This window comes from Ctenopharyngodon idella, chromosome 2 (genome assembly GCF_019924925.1).
Source record: "Ctenopharyngodon idella isolate HZGC_01 chromosome 2, HZGC01, whole genome shotgun sequence".
NCBI classification, from domain to species: Eukaryota; Metazoa; Chordata; class Actinopteri; order Cypriniformes; family Xenocyprididae; genus Ctenopharyngodon; species Ctenopharyngodon idella.
This window is the reverse complement of record NC_067221.1, coordinates 448,860-472,456: the sequence shown is the minus strand read 5'-3', so window position 1 is coordinate 472,456 and position 23,597 is coordinate 448,860. Positions and strand designations below refer to the sequence as shown.

Sequence of the window (23,597 nt, the reverse complement as noted above, 5' to 3'; positions counted from 1 at the left end):
ACCATGAACAGGTAGTCTGAACACTGGGCAGACGGAGCGTGACACGGACCGAAGCCTCCTCTTCATCTCCGAAACACACAGTCCCGGCGTCGAGTTCAATCCCACCGCTCCTGTTCCGCATCGTCCCGTGTCGCTGCGCAGGCCGAGCGCCGGATCCAGCCTTGACGTGGCACAGTCGAATCTGGGCGTGCTTTCACACAAACGCTGCTACAGGAGTGAGAGAAGAGCGACGGAGAGAGGCGGTGAAGGTCGGAGGAGGGACTTCAGACCGCTGGACGGTCCTCTGGGTGCAGGACGTCTGGAGCCGTTTCCGCACGTTTCCCGAGTAACCCAAATCCGTCCTGACTGCTGAGCGCTGAAGTCTGATTCGTCCACCATCATGCATTTATTTTGTCTGTGCTGTTTTGCAGAGGTTTGCCGGCGAAGTTTCATGCGTCTCTCTTTCTGAGCTGTTAAGCACTTCCAGATGTTCAGATTGAATGCCAGCCTGATGTTTAATCTCCCTCTCGCTCCTGATCCAAACGCAGACAGGAAACGGGCCCCTCTGCAGCGTGGGGGAAATATTCATGAAAACCCAGAGGAGGAACTGCAGCTCTCAGACGTTCACATCGGTCTGAAGTTCACAGTGTTTCACACACTCTCATGAACATGAGCTCACACTTCAGCCTGAAATTAAAAGAAGAAGATCAGAAAATAGAGAAGACTAAACTATTTTATTAGATAAAAGACTTGTTTCACACAGCAGCCCATCAGTGCTCACCTCACAACATCACAGCAGTGTTTCAGTCCTTTATCTTTGCAGGTTTCACAGAACTTTCTTTTTTCTCATTTACCTGCATTTTCTCTCCCAACTTGGCAATATATAGTCAGATTTCACAGCTGTTCTTTCGTTCCCAGAGGGTGTTGCATTAGGAGTTTTTTAGTTTATAAAAAGAATGTGATGACACCATGAGTTGCGGTGCCCTGTCAAACACTCCTGCTGATCCCACAGGAGAAAGAGAAGAAGTACATGCTGCCCTTGGACAATCTGAAGGTCAGAGATGTGGAGAAGAGCTTCATGTCCAGCAAGCACATGTTTGCCATCTTCAACACAGAGCAGCGGTAAGACTCAGACAGATATCTCTCTCTTTTCGTTTTTTTTTTTTTAATTTTAGCTTGGTCAGAGCTGTTTGAACTGAAGTCATTTTCATCAGTTCTCAAAGACCACATCAGATCTTCATCAGCCGGAGACGGTCTTGTTTGACTGTAGACTGTGTAAGCATAACTATATTTTCAATGAGAATAGTAACTATATCAACACAATATACAAGGAGCGATTTCATTGGAATCACATTGATTTTTTCCAGCTGATGAATGATAAAAATATTGACAGCCAATCAGAATCCATCCTGCTTTAATGAGCTCGAGCATTTAAAGTGACAGATGACAAAACTGGAGCGCACCTATAATAAACAACGATGTTGTGAGTTTGTGTGGACGCTAATGTCATTATGGTTATCATTCTTGGTGTGAACGGGCCTTTACTGCAGAATGAACTTCATTTGTTCCTTCTTTGATTTGTTTTTCTTGGTGGCCTTTTTCTGCAATTCAGTTTAAAATCAAGAAGTTTGGAAGTTAATCATTTTTTTCTTTATTCCCACTTTATGTTTATTATTCTGATGATGGCACATACACAAAAGCTTGGGTTAATCTTCATACCATAGACCCTTCCAGTGAGAGCTGTCATGCTTCAGGCATCTTAGTTTTTTGATTTTGACCAAGAGAGTTTTAAGAGGTCCTATGATATTTTGTTACCTATGATGATTTATGTTGTATTCAGACATTTTACCCTTTGATAAATGTTAGAAGAGCCTGGAGGATCATTTGAATGATGGCTTGTTTTCTCTCAGGAACGTCTTTAAGGACAATCGTTTCTTGGAGCTGGCCTGCGACACTCTGGAGGAGGTGGAGAGCTGGAGGGCGTCGCTCCTGCGGGCCGGCGTCTATCCGGAGAAGGCCGTGGTGAGGAACGGCTCATGTTTGAGACATCCGTACACGTTTAATATCACCTACATGAGATTCACCTCAAAATCTGAATCTGAAGCTCATCTTAACCTTCTGACTGCTGTTGGTCTCTTTCTCCTGAACTCTTTCTGCCAGGTGGAGAGCGATAGTTCTGGTCCATCAGAGAACTTCTCTATGGATCCTCAGCTGGAGAGGAAGGTGGAGACCATCCGCAACCTGGTGGACTCCTACATGGCCATCGTCAACAAATGCATCCGTGACCTTATGCCCAAGAGCATTATGCATCTCATGATCAATAATGTAAGGAGGATGCACCATGACAGATTTTCTTTCTGATTGTTTTGGAACTGATGATTTGAATGTTTAGTATTTGAACCCTCACTGTTAATAACATCAAATACAAGACACTATATCTGAGAGAGGACAGAAAACTGGGAATGTTTCCTCTGCTACTCAGGAGCGTTACTGTATTTACACAATCATCTATGTGCTCCAACTGAAACACTGTAAACATTCAGAATTCACAGCTTTAGTCGACACTGCTGCACTTTGTACAGTGTTATATACAGGTCATGTTGTGAACCTGAAATTCGATCTGACTGTTCAGATTGAAAAGCTTTGCCAAAAATTTGATTTTCAATGTTTGGCAGACAGAAAGTGTTCATTATTACTTCATATATATGAAACCCAGCAAACTTCAAACTAAAGGTTTAAAAAAAAGAATGTGTTTGTGCTATATGTTTTGAAAATAAATTACACTTATGTTATATCATGCAAAGACATGCATAAGTTTTAATAGTTTTTGGGGCCATTGTACATATACAGCAAAACTCTCTCATGTGTAGCGCTCATTCTCAAGAATTCTGTTAATCGCTTTTATTTTATTGAAGCATCTGATCGCAAAGAGTAGATTCTTGGAAAGTGTAAGTGTATTTGCGCGAGAATATGACCTAATAAGCATCATGCTCCTCTTCCTAAGGTGAAAGACTTCATTAACGCAGAGCTTCTGGCCCAGCTGTATTCGGCCGGGGACCAGAACGCACTGATGGATGAGTCTCAGGAGCAGGTACAGCGGAGGGAAGAAGTGCTGCGCACACACCATGCCCTGAAGGAAGCGCTGGCTATCATCGGGGATATCTCCACCTCCACCATCTCCACCCCGCTGCCGCCTCCTGTGGACAGCTCGTGGCTGCATGCCGGCCAGGGCGGCTCTCGAAGGTAACTCTCCGACCTAGATCATGGATGAGGAAAATGGCACTTTAATGTTCAAATGTCAAAAGGCTGCTGAGCCCTGGGGTAAAGCTGGTCTTCTTTGCCTGTGCCTCAAGCATAAAGGAGTGTGAACCCTGTGTAAACCCTGCTGAAAAATCCAGCATTGCTGGTCCCCAGAACAAGGTATGTTTTGCATGCTGGTGGATCAGCTACATCAGCTCAGATGACCAGCTGGACCAGCACCATACCAGCTCTTTCCAGCATAAACCAGCCTGGACCAACATGGACTTCATGCTGGTTTATGCTGGATTTTTTTAAGCAAGGAAGTACAATGCAGCAATCCAGTGGGTAATCTGGAGGGGCAGATCATGGTCCACTCAGCTCTGATGATGTTGTGTAGGAGGAGGACTCGAGGTTAATTACGAATAAGGCCTTTACTAGGTGCTCTGTCAATGCAGTCATTTCTGCAGGGTGGTTCTGGTGTCAGAACCGTCTGGCTGGACCAGGTGTCCTTGGACTCCTTAATGCATTAGTTGCATGACTCCAGCTGCTCTTGTGAGGTTACTTCAGCTGTTGCTCCACTGCCTCTCTTTGGAAGTGGATGTGGTATAGTCCAGTTGTATATGGTTCTTGCCAAGATGCCAAACATTTTGTTGTTGACTTCAGATCATTCCCTCTCCAATTTCTCCACAACTCATAAAACAGGAAAGCAAATGGAGCTCCCCCAAAACACTATATCTACTGATTTTACCTGGATGCCAAAGTGCATTAGGACAGCCACATCACACCAGCTATCAGTGGAGAAGAGACAGAAGCCAATCATGGGGATCAGTAGAAGGATCCATGATGGATAGAGACCAATGTGCCAATGTGGGAACCCAGGCAAGAGCTGGAGTGATAACTGCTGAGTGTATACCACCCTAGTTCTTATGGCTGACCTCTTCTTTATCTCATTTCTTACATGGTCTTCCTTGGTCACATTCACAAGTAACCTCTTGGAATTTGCAGTGCTCACCAACAGCTCTTCACAGACTTTCTCTGAAATGTTATCATATACTACTCTGCTTCCACCTGCAGTTGAATACTCTGAAGTGACCCGTTCAGTCCTTTTTGACAGTCTCTCCTGACTAACATTGGTGGAACACTACAGATTGTGAAAGATCTCAAGTGTCAGGTCTTCTGTTCTTGACCATCCCATGCCAAACTCACAAGCAAAGCTCAGTGACGTTAAAAGCCCCTCATCATGGCTGCTACAAAGACATCAGCGTGTCTCTCCCACAAGAGACCATCTCCTGGTGTCCTACTAGATCACGGGTGTCCGATCCTGCTCCTGGAGGGCTACCGTCCTGCAGAGTTTACCTTAAACACTCTGGGCTGACACTGAAGATACTGATAGGCTGGTGTAGATATGTTTAATTACGGCTGGAGCTAAACTCTGCTGGAAGTTGGCCCTCCAAGATCAGGATTGGACACCCCTGTACAGTCATAAATCATAACACCCGGCATTCTGGGAGACTTGGAAGTGTCTTTGAGCCCAGCTGCGGCACTACAGTGAGACTCAGACAGTCCTCCTCCCGTGCAAACATGAGGAGTGAAGCACAGTTCCTGTGATGCTCAGATCAGAGAGCTGAGACAGAATCCGATGACTGTGTTGAAGGCAGCGGACAGGTCTGGTTAGATGGTTTGGAGTTAGCTTTAACAGTTTCATTGATGGACCATGGGTCACCATGGAACGAACCCAGATTTTTCTGTGAAAGAAAAGATGGTGGAAAACAATTCCCTTGGGAGTTTTGAGAGTAGATTTGTAGATTTGAAAATGAAAGAGGAGTTCCAGCAATAGTGTGTGTAGTTCTCCTCGTTCTTTGCTGTGAGCATCTCCTGGTTTTTTAGGTCCCCTCCGCCCAGCCCCACGGCTCCGCGCAGGATGTCTGGAGGACAGAGACCGGCGGGTAGGGGCGCTCCTCTGCCTCCGTCTCGTCCAGGACCTTTAGGGCCCTTGAATAACAGCGCTGACAGCCCACAAGTTCCCAGTCGGCCCAACAGGGCACCACCCAGCATTCCCAGGTGAGATCTTACCCACCCGCACCTTCTGCCTGAATGACCCCTTAAATGTCTGCTTTTCTCCCACACCTCTTATCTCTTTATTTAACACATTCTTTTCAATTTCTAATCTTATTAAAATGTTTCTCGCAAGTGTGCAAGCACATGCTCGATTCCCCGGCCAACACATTGCAAGTATGCAGTACATCTGCACATACTTAATGTGCTTCCCTGTGGCGGAAAGTACTAAAGGGGCTGCGAGTTTCTAGCTAATGTCATTAAACCAGATTAAAACTTGTCAACAACTGAACAACCTTGAACTAACATGCTCACCTCAAGTGTCTTCAAACTGTTGCTCCATCATGACATTAGTTGAGCTGATGGAGAAGACGCTTTTCACTATTGCCCACTATATACTGTATACTTGCCTCAAGAATTGTGTTTTTTGACTAATTTCGATACGTAACAGCGTATAAAATCAAGCTTGCGTATCTTTGCTGACACCAGTGTTCACATACTTCCCTGTTGAAAAAACAGCATATGCTGGTTGGGTATGTCTTGAAGAATGGCAGCTGGTTTGAACTGGTTTGAGCTGGTCAAGTGCTGGTCCTCAGCATCTAGCTCCAGCTCAGGACCAGCCTAAACCAGCTCAAACCAGCTGCCATGCTTCAAGACATACTTAACCAGCATATGCTGTTTTTTTTTTAACAGGGTTGTCCCTATAGGCCCCAATTGTCGTACCCTTGTTAGACTCAAGGTCACACTCTACACACTACACTACACTTTGTCCAGTTTGTACAAGAGATTTGCTAAATTTAAGTGCAGTTTCCATGCTAGTGCAACTGTGCTATCTGTGACTGTCTATATTAACAGACTGTCTTTTCTATTTCAAAGCACTACATTTGCTACAGATACTAATTCTGTCTTTTTTGTCTCTTACACAACCATCCATTCCAACAACACTTCCTCAACGCTTCTGCTGTCATGAACCACCTTCTTCTTCTTCTTCTTCTTCCTCTAACACAGTCGTCGTCCACCACCTTCCCCAACTAGACAGGTTCCCCCTTAAGAGGCCAAGGGGCCGTTTTATTTCCTCCTGGATCGAGTACGTTATTCCAGGCCCATTCTCATGTGAACAGTACACCAACGTCTGTCCTGTACCAAAGCTCCTGCATGTGCTAGTCCTCTCCCATCCCGTCTCCCTCCCGTGTCCCTGCTCCAGTGTGACGGTGGTGTCTTTGATAGCAGTGCTCGTTGTGTGTCGTCTGTCAGTGCCTGTGATTCAGTCTGGTTCAGACTTCGAGTCTCATCATGCTTTCCTCCACTAGTCTCCACCCAAACCCCAGCAGGCTCTTTCTTCCATGGTGAAATCATTTGTGGCAGAGCTGTGCTTCCCTTTCCTTACAGCGCTGACCCTTCTAGCCACGCATGTGTGTTTATTTCAGGGTGTTGTATGCGTGTCCACATACTCTTGTCATATTATACCATAGTGTGTGAGTGATATATCTCAGTATAAGCTGGGAAGCGTGTGTGTGTGTTTGAGTGTGTGTTTGTGGCTGAATTAAAATATAAATGTGTAAAATAGTTTAAGATTATGTGATATTTGTGTTCTGATAGCAGTCACTGTTTTGACATTTAAATCATTGTTGTTTTTTATTTTAATGTTGTTTGTCAATAAAAAGGGTTTATTTGACGTTACGGTGTGTTCACACTTGGCAGGTTTGATTCCATTAAAACAAACTCTGGTGCGATTGTTGTGTTAGTGCGTTTCGGTGATGAAAACGACAGTGTGAACGCTAAGCGAACCGGGACTAAATCATTTTCTTTTTTCTGGACCAAAAGAACCACAGGAACCGGACTACAAGTGTGAACACGCTCTGTGTGTTTTGCTGGTTTTGTTGTTTCAGTCTTGCTCACTTTAGATCTGCAAACACTTATATGAGCACCAAAATATGACGTATCATATCCATCTTCTTGAATAGCGCCACCTGCTTGCAATACTAGTTCATGACAGATAATCCAAATCGTCAACCAAAGTCCCTGGAGCGACACGCCTGTTCTGTTGTATGCACTGTGTGTGTTTCAGATAACTAACGCAAGACAGTTCACCAGAACAGACTCACATTACTTGCAATAAATCCAGCAGTAGTTTGTGTTGTGTCTGTGAGTCTGTTCATTGCATTAGTGAGATTTATTTGCTACTCTACTCATGTTAGGTAATTACAACTCTACTCTTATATTATAGCGCTCTAAAGGACTAGTTAAGGAATGTAAGACAAGCATGCAGGGACTCATGGAAACAGCTGGTGTATTATTTTTAATTATTAACATAAATATATGGATATATTATCTGTAGGTTTGTGAATCAGAGACTGAACTTTGTACTTGTTTCAAATGGATGTAATGGTGTGTCATGCAGTATTTGTTGACATTTAAACTAGTCCTCCCTCGCTCAGGTGAAGGATCAACTAACCCTTTGCTGTTCACTCATATAAACACAGAGATCAGGGACAGACTGAACAACACGATCTCAGAATGAACATGTTATACTGAGAGTTACATGCTAAAATAGCTTAGATCATTTTAGAGTTTTACACACGCTATCTTCAGAAAAGTCGAACAGCGGATCAGACAGGGATGTTCGTCTCTCAGACTGTGGCTGTGCACAGATCTGAGCTCACACATTATAATACACTCATATGGTGGGACTGAAACGAATGCTTTAGCCGTTTACTCTGAGAGAAACAGAGTCTTACACGAGGTGAAAAACATGAGTCGAGATTTGAGAGTGTTTAACATGAACATCTCACTCTGTGTTTCATTATGGCTTGATGTACTGTACCTCTATATGTATGAAATAATATGTATTAAGGAAAATGAAATAAAATGAGAACCTGCAGTGTATAATTACTGTCCGTTTCAAGTGGATTGTGGTATGAACTTTCTTTAAAAAGGTTTTCGACTTTCACAAAGACGTACTGCTCATAATGTTTCAGTTTCACAAAGAGCTGATCTGAAATATGAAGACAGCTCTGATTTCTCTAACATGTGTTGTGTGGCACAGCTGGAATATGAGTTTGATTTATACACACATTTACTGTATCTGAACAGTGTCTCTGTGAAAACTCCACTTTTACTAACTCTACTATAGCAGACGACGGTCGGCTGTAATGACTTTACCTCAGATCAACATCTCAACACGCCATTTAAATCAAGTAAACATTTCCTGCTCTCTAGAAGAATACAGACAGAGCGCTGCCACTGAAAGAAGACACTGATAGTGAGTTTGTGAGAAAAGAAAGTAAGAAAGCTTGGCTGATATATGGACGATGGAGTGAATGAGACAGGACAGGAGCGCAAGGTGAGCGTTATGATCATCATCTGCCTCAGAAAATTAAATCAGTTCCAAGATGTCGACTGGAAAGAGGCGTTTAAATCACTAGATGTAATTACCAGATCACAGCTGAAGTGTCAGTTAAGATCGTTCACCGGAAAACCAGTGATTTCAGTTAAAACTGGAAAGACATTCCCTGCATCCCATTGTGCACACTATCCACCATATCCACCCTAAACAGTACTGAATATTACTAATCTCACATACTATTTAGGATGGATAATATGCACATTAAGACACTGATATGAAATTCTTAAATAGTACACTTTGCTGTGATTTGAAATGTGTTGTTGAAGTGCAATTAAAAAAGATGTTTTTATGTGATAAAATATGGTACATTATATGGTATATAGACTATATATTTAACTATGAATGTAAATGGGCATCTAAAAAAAACTAATTTTACAGATTTAAAAATAAAAATAGGCCACTACCATAATAGATAAATGGAAATGGAAAATAAAAAGAAAAAAAGTTGTGAATTACTGCAAAGCCCATCTGTGCTTTAATTGATTTATAAAGAATAGTTATGAAGCTGCTGACCGTGTTTGATTTTTATTTTTTTTTGTTTATTGTCCTTTTTTAGCATTAATGCTGCTGTTTTTGAGATTTCATTTAATTTTTTTTTTCTTCTTTATTGGAAAATGTTTATGTTGTGATTGTTTTCGTAATGTTGCAAATAACAATAGAGCAGTACTAGTTGATCACAGCATACGGCAGTACGCGCCTGTGACGTCAGCCCGCCATTAACCAAAGAAGAAGGAAAACAGGAAGAGCGAAAGATCATCTAAAATGTGCGGGACAGTTGCTGTGGAATCGAAATAATAATTCTACAATTTACATTAGGCTCTGACTGTGATTTCAAGTTTGTTAGTGTCATTATGTAGCTGTAGATCATTTTCCACACTGGTGATGAAGCAGCGCGTGGACTGCTCGGTCACGTGATATGTGATGCTTTTCTCAGCGCTGGCTAGAATGGGCCAATTGGGCGTGTGATTGATAGCTCATCACGCATCTTTTTCAACTTTATTTTATAGAGGGTGCTGAGGCAGATCCTCGTTAGTATTTCAGGTACTAAATCCTTGTAGATAATACTTTTAAATGATTGTGCTTTTAAGAGTATTAATGTCTCCTATAAGACGAAACTCGTGTAGCGCCTCCTGCTTGACGGGTGTGTGTTTAGAAGCGGTGAAAGTGTAAAGTTCATTGTTTTCTCAGACGTCATTGAACAACAAACCGGTGAAATCGCGATTGTTTATCTACAGAAGACGGAATAATGTGTGATTCTGCCGCCGGTGGATGATGAAGATCGAGCTGCTGCTGCTCTGCTACTGTTTCTGGTGCGTGACTCTCATTATATACAATATCATTATTCATCTGTGTGTGTTGTGTTTTATAAACTGTGTTTATGTAATAAGCCAACAAAAACACCATAGTAATACCATGGGCTCTTTTGAACCTTTACCATGGTATTATTTGGAAATACCTTGGAGCTCAGAGTAAATGGTGTGGCAGATGAATCTGGCAGTCATCAGGAGTGGTTTATATGTTCATGTGTGTGATTGTGATTCATGAAGAACTTTGAATTGACTGAGACTAAATGACAGGAAGAGAGACACAGATTACTGAAGTGAAAGCAGCTTCACAACATGAACGTGTGTTAGTTACAGAAGTTTACTGTGAAGCAAATGTACTGTACTACACTTTTTATACACCATATTTACAAAATAATATGACTCTAAAATTGCTATAAAATCAAAGCCATGTGTCTAACAAAGTTGTGTTCCAAATTTGTAGTTGATATCACGAAAACTGAGGAGCTTTACTGGAAACAGCCATCGACTGACATGTTTGTGATGCGATCTCAGATGAACTCATTTCTCTGTGCAGGTCTGCTGCTCCACACGGCCGTTGTTCAGAGCCGACACTGAGCTCTCGACGTGATGAGAAACACACGGATCAACAGGTCTGAAACACGCCAGAGAGCTGCTGTGATGCGTCCTCATGTCTGATGTCATGTGACGTGTTTGTGTGATGTCGTATATGTCACGTGTGTTCCTGTTCACCTCAGTCATGAGCTGATGTTTTCTCCTCGTCATGTACAGTCCCATCTGCTCATTCAGCAGGTGACTTACAGGTGTGTGTGTGTGTGTTTGTGGTTTTGTTGCCAGCTGGTGATTGACAGCAGCAGAGAAGTGGAGTCACAGTCTTCCTCTTCCTCACAGATCCCGGACATCGTTCCCGTCAGTGCCGGTCCTCATGTGTCCGGATCCGGCCGGTCAGTGACGCTCAGGTCTCAGCATTCACTCATTAGCCTTCAGAAGTCAAGGGAGTTTGGATTAAGATAGCAAACACCATGTAGAATGTAATGTAGAAATAAAATGAATTTAGATTCAAAGAAATTCATTTCTGACTAGGAACAGTTTATAAAGACAACTGTTGAATGATGGGAGTGTTGGGTTTAAAAGTCTTACCCCCGGTTTCACAGACAAGGCTTAAGCTAGTTTTGAGCGGTTTTATCTGAAAGCAACTTATACTGACATATATCAAAATGTGTCAGTGACATTGTTTTGTCTCAAACTGTACACCAGTAATGTTTTTTTTAAGTGTACGTTTATAAAAGATATTTAAATATCCTAATTGAACTAAGGCCTAATCCTGGTTTAGGCTAAGCCCTGTCTGTGAAACCGGGCCTTAAAGGGTTAGTTTACTCAAAAATGAAAATTATGGTGTTTCTCTCAGGGATTGTGCCTCTTCAGACTCCTGCTCTACTGACAGTCTCGTCTCGGACGCGTGTGACGCTGCAGAAGAGCTGCCGTTCGACTCGACGCTGCCCAGGTACTGAAGGCAGGGACACGTGACACACATACGTCACTCCACTGGATCACATGTGCTGTGAACGTCTCCGGACCATTAATGCTTTTTACCTTTTCATCTGAAATAACCAGAAACAAGTTATCCGTCTGAGGTGCCTGTGTTTTAAAGTGTTTTATGTGTTCTTCATCTGTGTCTGTCTGAAGTTTTCCAGCGGTTCAAGAGAACGTCAGTGTCCGTGAGACGAGAAAACCCGCCAAAGACCAAACTAGGAAACGGAGCAACGCCTCCCACGTCCTGAAAGATCAGGTGACGCTTCCTTAAAGACTCGGACAGACTCTGAGTGTGCAGATGTGATTCTTCCTGTAAAATTTCTCGTAATTCAACATATAATAAATCCAAAATGTAAAAATACGCAGTCTCTTTTAATTCAGCTAAGAGCTCACGCCGTGATCCGTCTTCTGTTGGTGTGAAGTTAGGGTGTGGTGCAAGTGTAGTTCTTTTACATTTAGAACCAGTTTTAGATCTGTATGGTTATCTTGGTGTGAACGGGTGTTGTTGAGCTCTGAATGATTCATTAGCGGCTCAGAACTGATCCGTTCTCTCTGTTAAATGACTCCCTGTGAATCGGAGAGCGGACGAGTCTCATCACCTGGATCTGCTGTGTTTCTGACAGGGATCCTCAGACACGGACCCTTCGGTGCCCTGCCCTGACCAGGAGATCCCCACCTTCGACGAATGGACCAAGATCATGATGGAGACGGAGAAGAGTGAGTAGTTTTCTGCTGGAGCGTCTGAGGCGCAGGCGCTGCTCTCGCTGACGGCTGTTTGTGTCCATCAGGTCAGGTGACGCCTCACGCTCCCGATGGGAAGAAGCTGCAGCAGACCATCACCAACTATGCCTCGGTGGAGTGTGGAGCCAAGATCCTGTCCTCCAACCCCGAGGCCAAGGTATTCATCTCTTGACACATTGCTGACGACACTAATCTAGTCAAACATCTAGTCTGGCACGAGGATGGTTTCCACTGTATGTAGATTTAATTATTGTTGACTGAAGGCTTCTGTCTGACTGAGAGAATAAGTGTGATGAATCTGTTTCACTCAGTGTTTGTGTCTTTCAGAGCACTTCAGCTGTTCTGATGGAGAACATGGACATGTACATGCTGAATCCCTGCAATAACAAGATCTGGTCAGCTGATTCACACAGATTTCTTTCTATATTTGACGCTAGGCAGAACTGAAGATTGTTGTATGTTGCCATGATTATTTTTCTTAAGATGATCTCAAGTTCTGCCATCATATTTGCTGTGTGAAATCCACCACCAGCGATTAAAAGACTGGAATAATTACAATGTTTTAATGTTCCTGAAAGAGTCTCTTCTGCTCAAGGCTGCATATATGATCAAAAATACAGTAAAAATAGTGAAATATTATTCCAATGTAAATCAGCTGTTTTCTATGTGAATATATAGTAAAGTGTAATTTATTCCTGTGATCAAAGCTGAATTTTCAGCATCATTACTCCAGTCTTCATTGTCACATGATCCTTCAGAAATCATTCTAATATGATGATTTGATGCTCAAGAAACATTTATGATTATTATCAGTGTTGAACACAGTTCTTTTTACAGTTCAAAAGTTTGGGGTCAGTAAGACTTGTTTGTTTTCACATAAACATGAAGCAGCTCAACTGTGTTCAGCATTGATGATGGTGTTTACAGAACACTAGAGGAGCGTCGGCAGTCATTGGTGGATCTCAGGAGGGGGCGGGGTCTCTGTATGTGGTCACTCTGAGTGTGTGTGTGTGTTCGACAGGTTCATCATCGAGCTCTGTCAGCCCATTCAGGTCAAGCAGCTGGACATCGCCAACTTTGAGATCTTTTCCTCAAACCCCAAAGACTTCCTGGTCTCAATTAGTGACAGGTCAGCAGCTTCGGGCTTCATTAAACTGCCACCTCCGCTTTGTGTGTGTGTGTGTGTGTGTGTGTGTGAGAGTATGTGAGTGTGTGTGTGTGTGTGTGTGTGTGTGTATAGCATATGTTTCATGATGTGTCTGTACTCAGATATCCAAACAAGAAGTGGGTGAAGCTGGGGACGTTCCACGCGCGTGACGAGCGGATGGTGCAGAGCTTCCCTCTGGATGAGCATCTGTTCGCCAAATACGTCAAGGTGAGCGAGAGCGAGTGACACTAGTGTGAGGTCTGCAGTCCCATCATGCCCTTCTCTCAGCTCTCTCTGTCTCTTCTCCTTCTCCTGCATCAGATGTTCACCAGATACATCAAGGTTAGAGTGTGTGAACGGCTTGAGCTGGGTTTGCTGTCTGTGTCACACACACACACACACACACACACATGTACACACAAGAGCTCTTTTCTCAAAAACTGTGAAACATCCCATGGCTGACTAAGTGAAATCATTCTCCAGTGTGTGTGTGTGTGTGTGTGTGTTGAACGTGTGATCACTCTGATTTCTCTCTAGTTACAGCATGTGAGGACTGCAGATAACACTGTGTGTTTGGAGTTTCACACACATGATCAGTGTTGTGTTGTTTGCAGGTGGAGCTGCTGTCACACTTCGGCTCGGAGCACTTCTGTCCTCTCAGTCTGATCAGGTCTTTATCTCTCACACACACACACAAACACACACACACACACACTGTGAACACACACCTGGAGCAGTGGGCAGCCATTTTGCTGTGGTACCTGGGGAGTGATAAATATCAAATAGTGCAGTACAATAAACACTTTAATGTGTATTTTGGGTGTTTTTTTTTCTTCCAGTCTGAAAGAAGGTGTTATGGAAGCAAAACAGGTCAGAGCTGACCAGTGCTTGAAAACCCTGGTTTCAGCTGTAGTTTCTGACAGCAGCAGTAACGGATGTGAGGCGATGCTGACGTCTCTCTCTCTCTCTCTCTCTCTCTCTCTCTCTCTCTCTCTCTCTCTCTCTCTCTCTCTCTCTCTCTCTCTCTCTCTCTCTCTCTCTCTCTCTCTCTCTGAAGGGTGTTTGGCACTAGTATGATGGAGGAGTATGAGCTGAACTCGGAGCCGTCAGACAGACACACACACAGTCACGATGACTACGGTAACACTCGCCGTCTGCTGTAACCAATGATCTGCTTGCGCTCTGTGTCTGTCTCATTGGTCATGTGCTTTTTCTCTTGATGAATGTTTAGATCAGCCACCTGACTTTTTGCCAGTAGATGACAAATCCTCCAAGAATCTGATCGGATCTGCCAAAGGTCAGTGTGTCTGACCATGTGATCATCACAGTCCCAGCCTGAACCTACAGACACTGAACCGCTGATGATGTCTTGTGTTTTCAGACGCTCTTCTCACCATGGTGAACAACATCGCTGCCAATGTGCTCGGAGGGCACCCGGAGAGCGCAGGTCTGTTCTGACATCACTTCCTGCTGACGTCTGACAGCTCAACACCTCTCTCACGAGTTTGAAACACTGACAGAACAGCTGTATGAATGAGACTGTGTTTGTGCTCTTCAGGAAACTCTTCCACTGAAGGTTTGAATGCGTCAGATGTGGTTCTCCCTGCTGGAGCGATGCACTCTGGGTACGTGACCGCGCTCTCGCTGTCAGTCAGTCATGCTGCAGCTGTAATGTGTGTAATCATGAAAGCAACCAGGAGAAATGACCTGAATCCAGTCCAGCAGCCATCACATGGCATTTTGCATTATTTTTAGCAATGTTCCTCACTGTTCCTCACTGTTCTTCACTGTTCCTCACTGTTTCTCACTGTTTCTCACTGTTCTTCACTGTTCCTCACTGTCATTCACTGTTCCTCACTGTTCCTCACTGTTCCTCACTGTCATTCACTGTTCCTCACTGTTCTTCACTGTTCCTCACTGTTCTTCACTGATCCTCACTGTTCTTCACTGTTCCTCACTGTTCTTCACTGTTCCTCACTGTTTCTCACTGTTTCTCACTGTTCTTCACTGTTCCTCACTGTCATTCACTGTTCCTCACTGTTCCTCACTGTTCCTCACTGTTTCTCACTGTTCCTCACTGTTCCTCACTGTCATTCACTGTTCCTCACTGTTTCTCACTGTTCTTCACTGTTCCTCACTGTCATTCACTGTTCCTCACTGTTTCTCACTGTTCTTCACTGTTCCTCACTGTCATTCACTGTTCCTCACTGTTTGTCACTGTTTGTCACTGTTCCTCACTGTTCCTCACTGTTTCTCACTGTTCCTCACTGTTCCTCACTGTCATTCACTGTTCCTCACTGTTCCTCACTGTTCCTCACTGTTCTTCACTGTTCCTCACTGTTCTTCACTGATCCTCACTGTTTGTCACTGTTTGTCACTGTTTCTCACTGTTCCTCACTGTTCTTCACTGTTCCTCACTGTTCTTCACTGATCCTCACTGTTTCTCACTGTTCTTCACTGTTCCTCACTGTTCTTCACTGTTCCTCACTGTTCTTCACTGTTCTTCACTGTTTCTCACTGTTCCTCACTGTTTCTCACTGTTCCTCACTGTTTCTCACTGTTCCTCACTGTTCCTCACTGATCCTCACTGTTTCTTCACTGTTCCTCACTGTTCCTCAGTTTCTCACTGTTCTTCACTGTTCCTCACTGTTCTTCACTGTTTCTCACTGTTTCTCAGTTTCTCACTGTTCCTCACTGTTCCTCACTGTTCTTCACTGATCTTCACTGATCTTCACTGTTCCTCACTGTTCTTCACTGTTCCTCACTGTTCTTCACTGATCTTCACTGTTCCTCACTGTTCTTCACTGTTCTTCACTTTTCCTCACTGTTCCTCACTGTTCTTCATTGTTCTTGACATCATATTCATATAATTTCCGTTCTTTTTCCATTCAGGCCAGTGGCGGATCAGCTGGATGTCACTGGGGTTACAGAGACCGTCAGCATTACATCAGCGACACACACAGACGCTCCAACCCTTAAAACACGTCCTGCCGAAGACGGTCCCATCCGAACCGAGCCGGACGCAGAGCAGATCGTCACTCTGCTGCCTGAGACAGAGTATGAATCGGATCAGTCCTCTGGGGCAGAAATGGGCCAAACAGAGCCGCAGAACGGACGTGTGAATGTAAACGCACTGCGCTCTGAATCACACGCCTTCTCTCTTCAAGAGTACCTTCTGCAGCGCTGCTCTGTTCAAAAGAGGAAGACGGACTCACGCTCGCGCTCTCGTCCGGCTGTAATAATGAGCACAATCACAGAGAGTCCTGTCATTCTCACTCCAGACGCCCGTTCAGAGCTTCAGTCAGTCATGTTGGATCTCGCACCGAGCCTGACTTCAGATCTGCTGGTTTCTACTGACCGTCTTTCCGTCGAGTCTGTCAGCGAGTGCCTTACAGCAACGCTCCCTCCACAGAGCACTGATCGTCCGCTTGAGTCTGGTCAGAATCATGTGAAACTCTCGGACCTCATGACCCGCTCTAGTGGAGATCAGGTAGATCGTGAGCAGATCTCGGCCACATCTAGCCTTAAAAATGATATTTCAACTCCTACTCTTTCCATTAGTCCAGTAGATGAGTCTCAGTCTGTGTCCGCTCCTGTGGATGAAGCAGCTAGTGTCACGCTGACTCCTGCCGAAGCCGCTCACCCTTCAGATGGACCCGTAGAGTCAGCCGAGGCCAAAAGCAAGGAGCTAGTGGATGATGAAGGCAGCACTAACATGGAGCAGCCCTCCTCGGAGATCTACGGGGAAACGCTCAACTCCAGCGAGGTGCCCGCGCACGGCTCCAGTCAGAAAGAGTCTGTTTTCATGAGGCTCAACAATCGCATCAAGGCTCTGGAGATGAACATGTCTCTCAGCGGGCGCTACCTGGAGCAGCTGAGCCAGAGGTGAGTCCTGCCGACACGAGCCGCTGTTAGTGAGCAAGAGCCAGAGAGATAAATGTCTGATACCCTCACAGCCAACTTAAGTTTCTTTCTTCACTCAAGAAGAAGTTTGAAGTACTTGAGCAGCGATGTACTGTTAGCGAACATCTCGTCACCGCCCACGTTTAGATGAATATATAAATATGTGCTGCGCTCTTCCTTCTCAATAACAAAATAAACACAGAACAAAACTGAGAAAACAGCAGTTAAAGCGTTAACTGAAGGAGATTCACACCTCAAAGAAGGCGGGGCCTCAGAGCCACACCCACCTAATACATAACTGACACATGGGAATGTTTACCAGCCGGAGTGAACATTTCTGGAGAGTTTGGTTTGATGAGCTGATTCCACACCAGTTCGTTGTATGATTCTGTCGGGGTCTTTAATACCTAACAGCGTTCAGTAGGGCTGAGCGATATGACAAGAATGAGTTTACCGCTTCATTATATTTAGCACAGTATGTAAATATATGCGCACAGCTTTCAATGAATAAGACTGCTTTTGTGCACAAAAAAACAGCCATATATTGGCAAACATTATTATTTTCCACCCTCATTCTGCAGGAAGTAGAAAATGAGTCGTTTCAGTGGCTTGTCTGCTCTTTTTGCAGTGAGGAGGAAACAGTATTTTATGGTACAGTGACTTCTTATGACAAAATATCAAAAAAAATGCGATTCCTCATGTCATGACCCCAAAAAAATAACAAGAACTTAACACCGATGTGTGCCTCTACAGTGAAATACACACAACGTTGTGTCACAAGACCCGTTTTGGCGAGTATTCATATAAAAGTCTTCACACTCGCCGCGTCCACAAGTTTTGTTGTTTTCATTCACCCGAACGATTGAGTTAGTTTCTTTTGTTCTTATTGTATTACCTGGAGAGTTATGGAGAATTGTTCAGTTTCACTGGTATCTAAATGTTGGTGATGTTGATGACATGTATCTGTATTGTGATGCTGGTATGAGACTTTGGTCACAGTGAGACTCATTGTTCTGGCGGTGCTTGTGTTTTGTGTGTGCAGGTACAGGAAGCAGGTGGAGGAGATGCAGAGAGCCTTCAACAAAACCATCATCAAGCTGCAGAACACCTCCAGAACGGCCGAGGAGCAGGTCAGCAGAGACGAGCTCCAGTTCCTCTTATCCAGACCACATCTAATGCATTAGACCCAAGAGATTCACATGAGACTGACTCCTGTGTGTGTGTGTGTGTGTCTTCGTGCTCTGCTCTTGTTATGTTGCTGACTGCAGGACCAGAGGCAGACGGACTCCATCCAGGTGCTGCAGGCTCAGCTGGAGAACGTGACGCGACTCGTCCTTGGTCTGTCTGTCAGCGTGAGTCATCTACAGCAGGAGGTACTCATTCATCACCTGTTCTCCATCCATTTACAGTGACGAAACCTCTTCATGAGTCTAGCATCTGTCCTGTTTCACATCTGTATCAAGCCTGTAGGATCAGAGATCCACTGATACCAGCGAATGAAGCTGCTGTTTTCAGTCCACATTACTCACTCGAAGCAGTGTGACTGTATTACAGATGCTATGATGGTTTATTAAATGATATTAAGCTAGCGTATCATGTGCCGTGTCGCTCTGAGGATTATTTTCAGGTTAGGTTAGGGTTAGTGACGTTCTGATATTGTGATAGAAACGTATTAATTTTTTGACGGGAGAACGCATCAGAAACATTTCAGTCGATGGCTCACAGGAACCTCGATTTTTGTGATGTCGACTTCAAATTTGGAACAAAACTTGATTAGACATGTGGCTTTGATTTTAGACTAAAAAAATACATGTTTTGTATAAAATATAAAATGTTTAGTACAGTACATTTGCTTTATAGTAAACTTAAACTTCTAAAAGTTTGAGACAAGGAGAGAAAACGCAAGTCATAAGAGATTCTCTGCTAACTCAAATATACCAGAAGAAATTATCACTGAAAATATCAGTGCAGATTCTCAGAATGATGATAATAACTGAATTTTCACCGTTACCATCTGATCATTTCTGATATACTGCAGGAATTACACCACGTCATGAACAGAGCTGTGAGCTACTCCTGCCGGCTTTGAGCTCATGATGGTAGTGATGATGATGATGATGATGATGTTCTGCAGGTGTCTGACAGGCAGAGCTACATCCTGCTGTGTCTGGTCCTCTGTGTGCTGCTCGCGCTGCTGATCTGTGTCAACTACCGTCAGATGTGTGAGAGTCCAGCGCTCGACACGCACAGATCCTGCTGCCCTGAGAGGTGAGGAGATGTCACACGGGTCATGTGACTCCCACATATGTGTATGACGGCCCGTCAGCCTCTCTGAGATGATGGGAAATGGGCTAAAAGAGAGAAACCTGAGCATGTCAACACTAATGAACGATACATGTGCGATAGTTATTACTGCATAAATATATACACACTATAAACAGCGTTTCTTTGGAGTGTATGGCTCAGAGTACTTAATAAATCAACAGATATGATATATATGATCAAACAGGTGTGTAGGCTAAACATTGATTATCTTTGTGAAGAACAGTATGAAAGGCTGCAGTTCAGAGCGACACAAAAGCACTTCTGCGTATCCCGTCAAACGATGATGCGCTTCAAAGCAAGAAGATCACAGCAGAAAGAGCAGAGATAGTGTTCAACAGCTGTGTGCTGCATCTGATCAGCCGTTTACTGAACATCAGGCTTTACCATCTGTACGTGTGAATGAGGAGTTTACTCCAGACCACAGCATTCACAATCACAACACACTCCAGATAAATACAGCACAGACCTTTATGTTCAGATGATACATAATAATGGACACATCTTGAATTGAGTTCAACACACACATGACGTGACGGAGCGAAGAGTTTCTGTCAACTAATATACTGTCAGATGACCTGGAATATACTGTGCATTTATAGTGTTTGTCCTTTGAGTTTAACAGTAATAACATGAGATTTGAACTGGTCAAATACCCGATCAGATCCGTATGGAGCATCAGGAGTGCAGAGAAGTGCTGCTGTAGTGACCCTGTCAGAGGCTACAGTTGTGCCCGGTTCAGACTACACGATTTTAGCCAGATTTTGCCACAATTTGCTTGACGTAGGGTGTCGTGGGGATTCGTAAAGATAATGGGCCTCGGGATACAAGATTTGATCGTTTCAGCTCGTGTGTGTCATAGTGGACAACAACAGATGCCGCGTCTGCGATACTTCACGACAGAAAGACAAGCATGTTTAATTTTTTTCTCGGTCGTCCACGGCGAGTTCTGTCACATGTGTGACACTGGCCAATAGAAGCACAGAAGCGCCTTCCTACAAGCTTTCAAACATGCCAAAGCGAAAGAGAGACAATGGTATTGTTCCTGCTAGGTGGAATTTACAATGGAGGAAATGTTTGTGGAGCTATGGCAACAATACTCCTGCATTAATGATGTTTCCTTGAGGGACCGCGAAGAGTGAAAAAAGGTAAATAAAACACGTTATCTCAGTTCTCTTTGGAGGAAATCCAAATATCCATGCAATCCAGACATGTGTCCACTTTTTTGTGCTTTTCTGACGACAAAACAGAGTAAAATATACCATTGTTTGTTTACGCTCACTGCACCTTCCGCGGTTAAAGACGGCACGCGATTAATGGTTGGGTAGCAACGTGTAGTCTGACAGGTTTCTTGTCCACAACACGACAAGATTTTAGGAGCAAAATCGTATCATCTGACACAGTGACTATCATAACTGACACAAATATTGTGTAGTCTGAACCCGCATTACATTCCTCACACATCTTAAAATCGTACTCTAAGACACAAACATCTTCACTGAAACATCTCGTGAGCGTCTGTGAGCGCCTCGACGGCTGAAGCACACACAGCATGATCATGTGGTGTTGTGTTTTGTTGTGTGTTGTGTTGCTCATGCTCATGCCTGTTTCCAGAGAGCTGCTGTCTGATGAAGAGCCGGTGATCCTGAGACGCAGAGCCTCTGATCCGCCCTCGCTCTCGTCCCTCCAGAAGCCTGAAGGTCAGATCATGACCCACATGTCAGGGATTCAGTGATTCCTCACATCATGTGTGTTGTTGAGTGACCAGACACATTTTCCGCAGTAAAACACTTGCTGCTGTTGCTCTTTATTTCAGGAGGTTCAGAGGAAACCAGCAGCCTGAAGCAGTGGGAACAGGGTCCAGTTAGTAGAAAAGTATGATGGGTGTTTCTTACTTCATGATGCGGTGCTGTAGACTGCAGTAAAACCTTTCATAGCGTTTATCGTTGAGGAAATAATCACTGTTCGTTCATCTTTCTTGCAGAAGAAGCATAAGCTGAAGCTCAGCAGGAGTCCAGAGACTCGAGCCGCTCCGCCGGTCACTGGTGTGATTCCTCAGAGCACCATCGGCCCTCAGGAGGTCAGAGACGTGATGTCGGACGGCTCCGAGGCCTCCTCGCATTCTGACGAGACTCTGTTCTGTGGAATCACCAGCTGTACGCGTCTGTGTGAGAAGATACCTGTGCCAGGACGCTGGACACAGAGCAGACGGCAGAAGACTGCAGAACAGCTGCATCAGCCTCCACAGCGCAGCGACCTGTATAATCTGACCCACACTGGACACACTGACCCGCACTGGACACACTGACCCTCCGAGGTCGGACCCACAGTGGACACACTGACCCTCCGAGGTCTGACCCACACTGGACACACTGACCCACACTGGACACACTGACCTGCACTGGACACACCGACCCGCTGGGGTCTGACCCGCACTGGACACACTGACCTGCACTGGACACACTGACCCTCCGAGGTCTGACCCACACTGGACACACTGACCTGCCCTGGACACACTGACCCTCCGAGGTCTGACCCGCACTGGACACACTGACCTGCCCTGGACACACTGACCCTCCGAGGTCTGACCCGCACTGGACACACTGACCTGCCCTGGACACTCTGACCTGCCCTGGACACACTGACCTGCACTGGACACACTGACCCTCCGAGGTCTGACCCACACTGGACACACTGACCTGCCCTGGACACACTGACCCTCCGAGGTCTGACCCGCACTGGACACACTGACCTGCCCTGGACACACTGACCTGCACTGGACACACTGACCCTCCAAGGTCTGACCCACACTGGACACACTGACCTGCCCTGGACACACTGACCTGCCCTGGACACACTGACCCTCCGAGGTCTGACCCGCACTGACCCTCCGAGGTCTGACCCGCACTGACCCTCCGAGGTCTGACCCGCACTGACCCTCCGAGGTCTGACCCGCACTGACCCTCCGAGGTCTGAGCCGCACTGGACGCACTGACCCTCCGAGGTCTGAGCCGCACTGGACACACTGACCCGCTGGGGTCTGACCCGCACTGGACACACTGACCCGCACTAGACACACTGACCCGCACTGGACACACTGACCGGCTCTTGCACTGGTCAGACACTCTGGATGTTGAACTCTTCTGCATCTCTCTTCAGCGCAGGTTTATACAGTTTGGCATTATTCTTTTCTAATAATGTGCCACTTTCAGACAATCATTAATAAAACATGAATAATTGAACTGCTGCTTTGATTTTATATTTATAGTGTTGTTCTGACGAATGCATTCACCCTCAAGTCATTACTTTTTTCAGCTTGAATATGTGAATATTTCAATAATAATCAACATATACTCTCACCGGACACTTTATTAGGTACACCTTGCTAGTACCAGTTTGGACCCCTTTTGCCTCCAGAACTGCTTTAAAGTCCCTGTAAAGCAATATTAAATGTGTGTTCTGAGTTTCACACCACAGAAAAATGTGTTATTAAACACCAGCCAAATCTGAATGATAAAACCTGCCAAGTAAATGAAATAAGTTATCAAAATCTTGAAAAAATTAGCAGTATTCTCTGCTCTCAAACGCTGAACACTCCTCCACTCTCCTCCTCCACTCTCCTCCACACTCCTCCTCCACACTCCTCCTCCACACTCCTCCTCCACTCTCCTCCACACTCCTCCTCCACACTCCTCCTCCACACTCCTCCACACTCCTCCTCCACTCTCCTCCACACTCCTCCTCCACACTCCTCCTCCACACTCCTCCACACTCCTCCTCCACTCTCCTCCACACTCCTCCTCCACTCTCCTCCACTCTCCTCCACACTCCTCCTCCACTCTCCTCCACAACACTCCTCCTCCACTCTCCTCCACACTCCTCCACACTCCTCCTCCACTCTCCTCCACCCTCTGACTGCAACAGTGGAGCAGGACAAAGACTTGAGATATACAAAGACGGCGTACTC

The 23,597-nt window shown here is 44.9% G+C and overlaps 4 protein-coding genes across 54 annotated transcripts in view; 2 read left to right on the top strand and 2 right to left on the bottom strand.

Moving 5' to 3' along the window:
* Positions 1-8,167, top strand: part of dnm3b (dynamin 3b) — a 29,459-nt gene extending 21,292 nt beyond the window's left edge. For both annotated transcript variants that reach the window (XM_051880086.1, XM_051880094.1), the window contains 6 exons: positions 992-1,101; positions 1,890-2,001; positions 2,140-2,304; positions 2,984-3,222; positions 5,107-5,280; positions 6,283-8,167. In XM_051880086.1, coding sequence (XP_051736046.1) covers positions 992-1,101; positions 1,890-2,001; positions 2,140-2,304; positions 2,984-3,222; positions 5,107-5,280; positions 6,283-6,325 — 843 coding nt within the window. In that variant the 3' untranslated portion in view covers positions 6,326-8,167. The remainder of the gene's footprint in view (positions 1-991; positions 1,102-1,889; positions 2,002-2,139; positions 2,305-2,983; positions 3,223-5,106; positions 5,281-6,282) is intronic.
* Positions 1-23,597, bottom strand: part of LOC127505046 (ovarian cancer G-protein coupled receptor 1-like) — a 120,551-nt gene that overhangs the window by 60,092 nt on the left and 36,862 nt on the right. The window lies entirely within an intron of this gene.
* The window catches only part of LOC127505019 (G-protein coupled receptor 4-like), a 104,696-nt gene that overhangs the window by 60,004 nt on the left and 21,095 nt on the right, over positions 1-23,597 (bottom strand). The gene's annotated exons all lie outside the window — the stretch shown is intronic.
* On the top strand, positions 9,380-22,872 carry LOC127504798 (SUN domain-containing ossification factor-like). 50 transcript variants are annotated; one of them, XR_007927511.1, is made up of 25 exons: positions 9,380-9,990; positions 10,541-10,616; positions 10,822-10,943; positions 11,393-11,488; positions 11,671-11,773; positions 12,141-12,234; positions 12,306-12,415; positions 12,586-12,653; positions 13,280-13,387; positions 13,528-13,633; positions 13,727-13,747; positions 14,020-14,075; positions 14,463-14,545; positions 14,637-14,702; positions 14,787-14,852; positions 14,964-15,030; positions 16,298-17,290; positions 18,351-18,438; positions 18,577-18,681; positions 19,443-19,576; positions 21,245-21,330; positions 21,447-21,505; positions 21,615-21,947; positions 22,429-22,550; positions 22,635-22,872. XR_007927511.1 is itself a non-coding variant. In XM_051879848.1 (24 exons), exons 2-24 carry the CDS (start codon positions 9,950-9,952, stop codon positions 21,936-21,938), a joined length of 3,072 nt encoding a protein of 1,023 aa, XP_051735808.1. In that variant the 5' UTR covers positions 9,380-9,721; positions 9,916-9,949; the 3' UTR covers positions 21,939-22,872. The 50 variants fall into 50 exon arrangements, 8 of the variants coding, with proteins under 8 accessions (XP_051735808.1, XP_051735799.1, XP_051735899.1 ...); XR_007927505.1 differs by lacking the exon at positions 22,429-22,550 and adding an exon at positions 22,551-22,575 and having other exon boundaries at positions 21,615-22,159; XR_007927495.1 differs by lacking the exon at positions 22,429-22,550 and adding an exon at positions 22,551-22,600 and having other exon boundaries at positions 21,615-22,159.

Bases quoted from the DNA above. Each gene is read 5' to 3' on its own strand.
- LOC127504798 (XM_051879848.1), top strand. From the start codon at position 9,950: ATGATGAAGATCGAGCTGCTGCTGCTCTGCTACTGTTTCTG. The intron at 12,654-13,279 runs GTCAGCTGATTC...TGTGTTCGACAG, and splicing joins CCCTGCAATAACAAGATCTG to GTTCATCATCGAGCTCTGTC. The intron at 14,853-14,963 runs GTCTGTTCTGAC...TGTGCTCTTCAG, and splicing joins AGGGCACCCGGAGAGCGCAG to GAAACTCTTCCACTGAAGGT.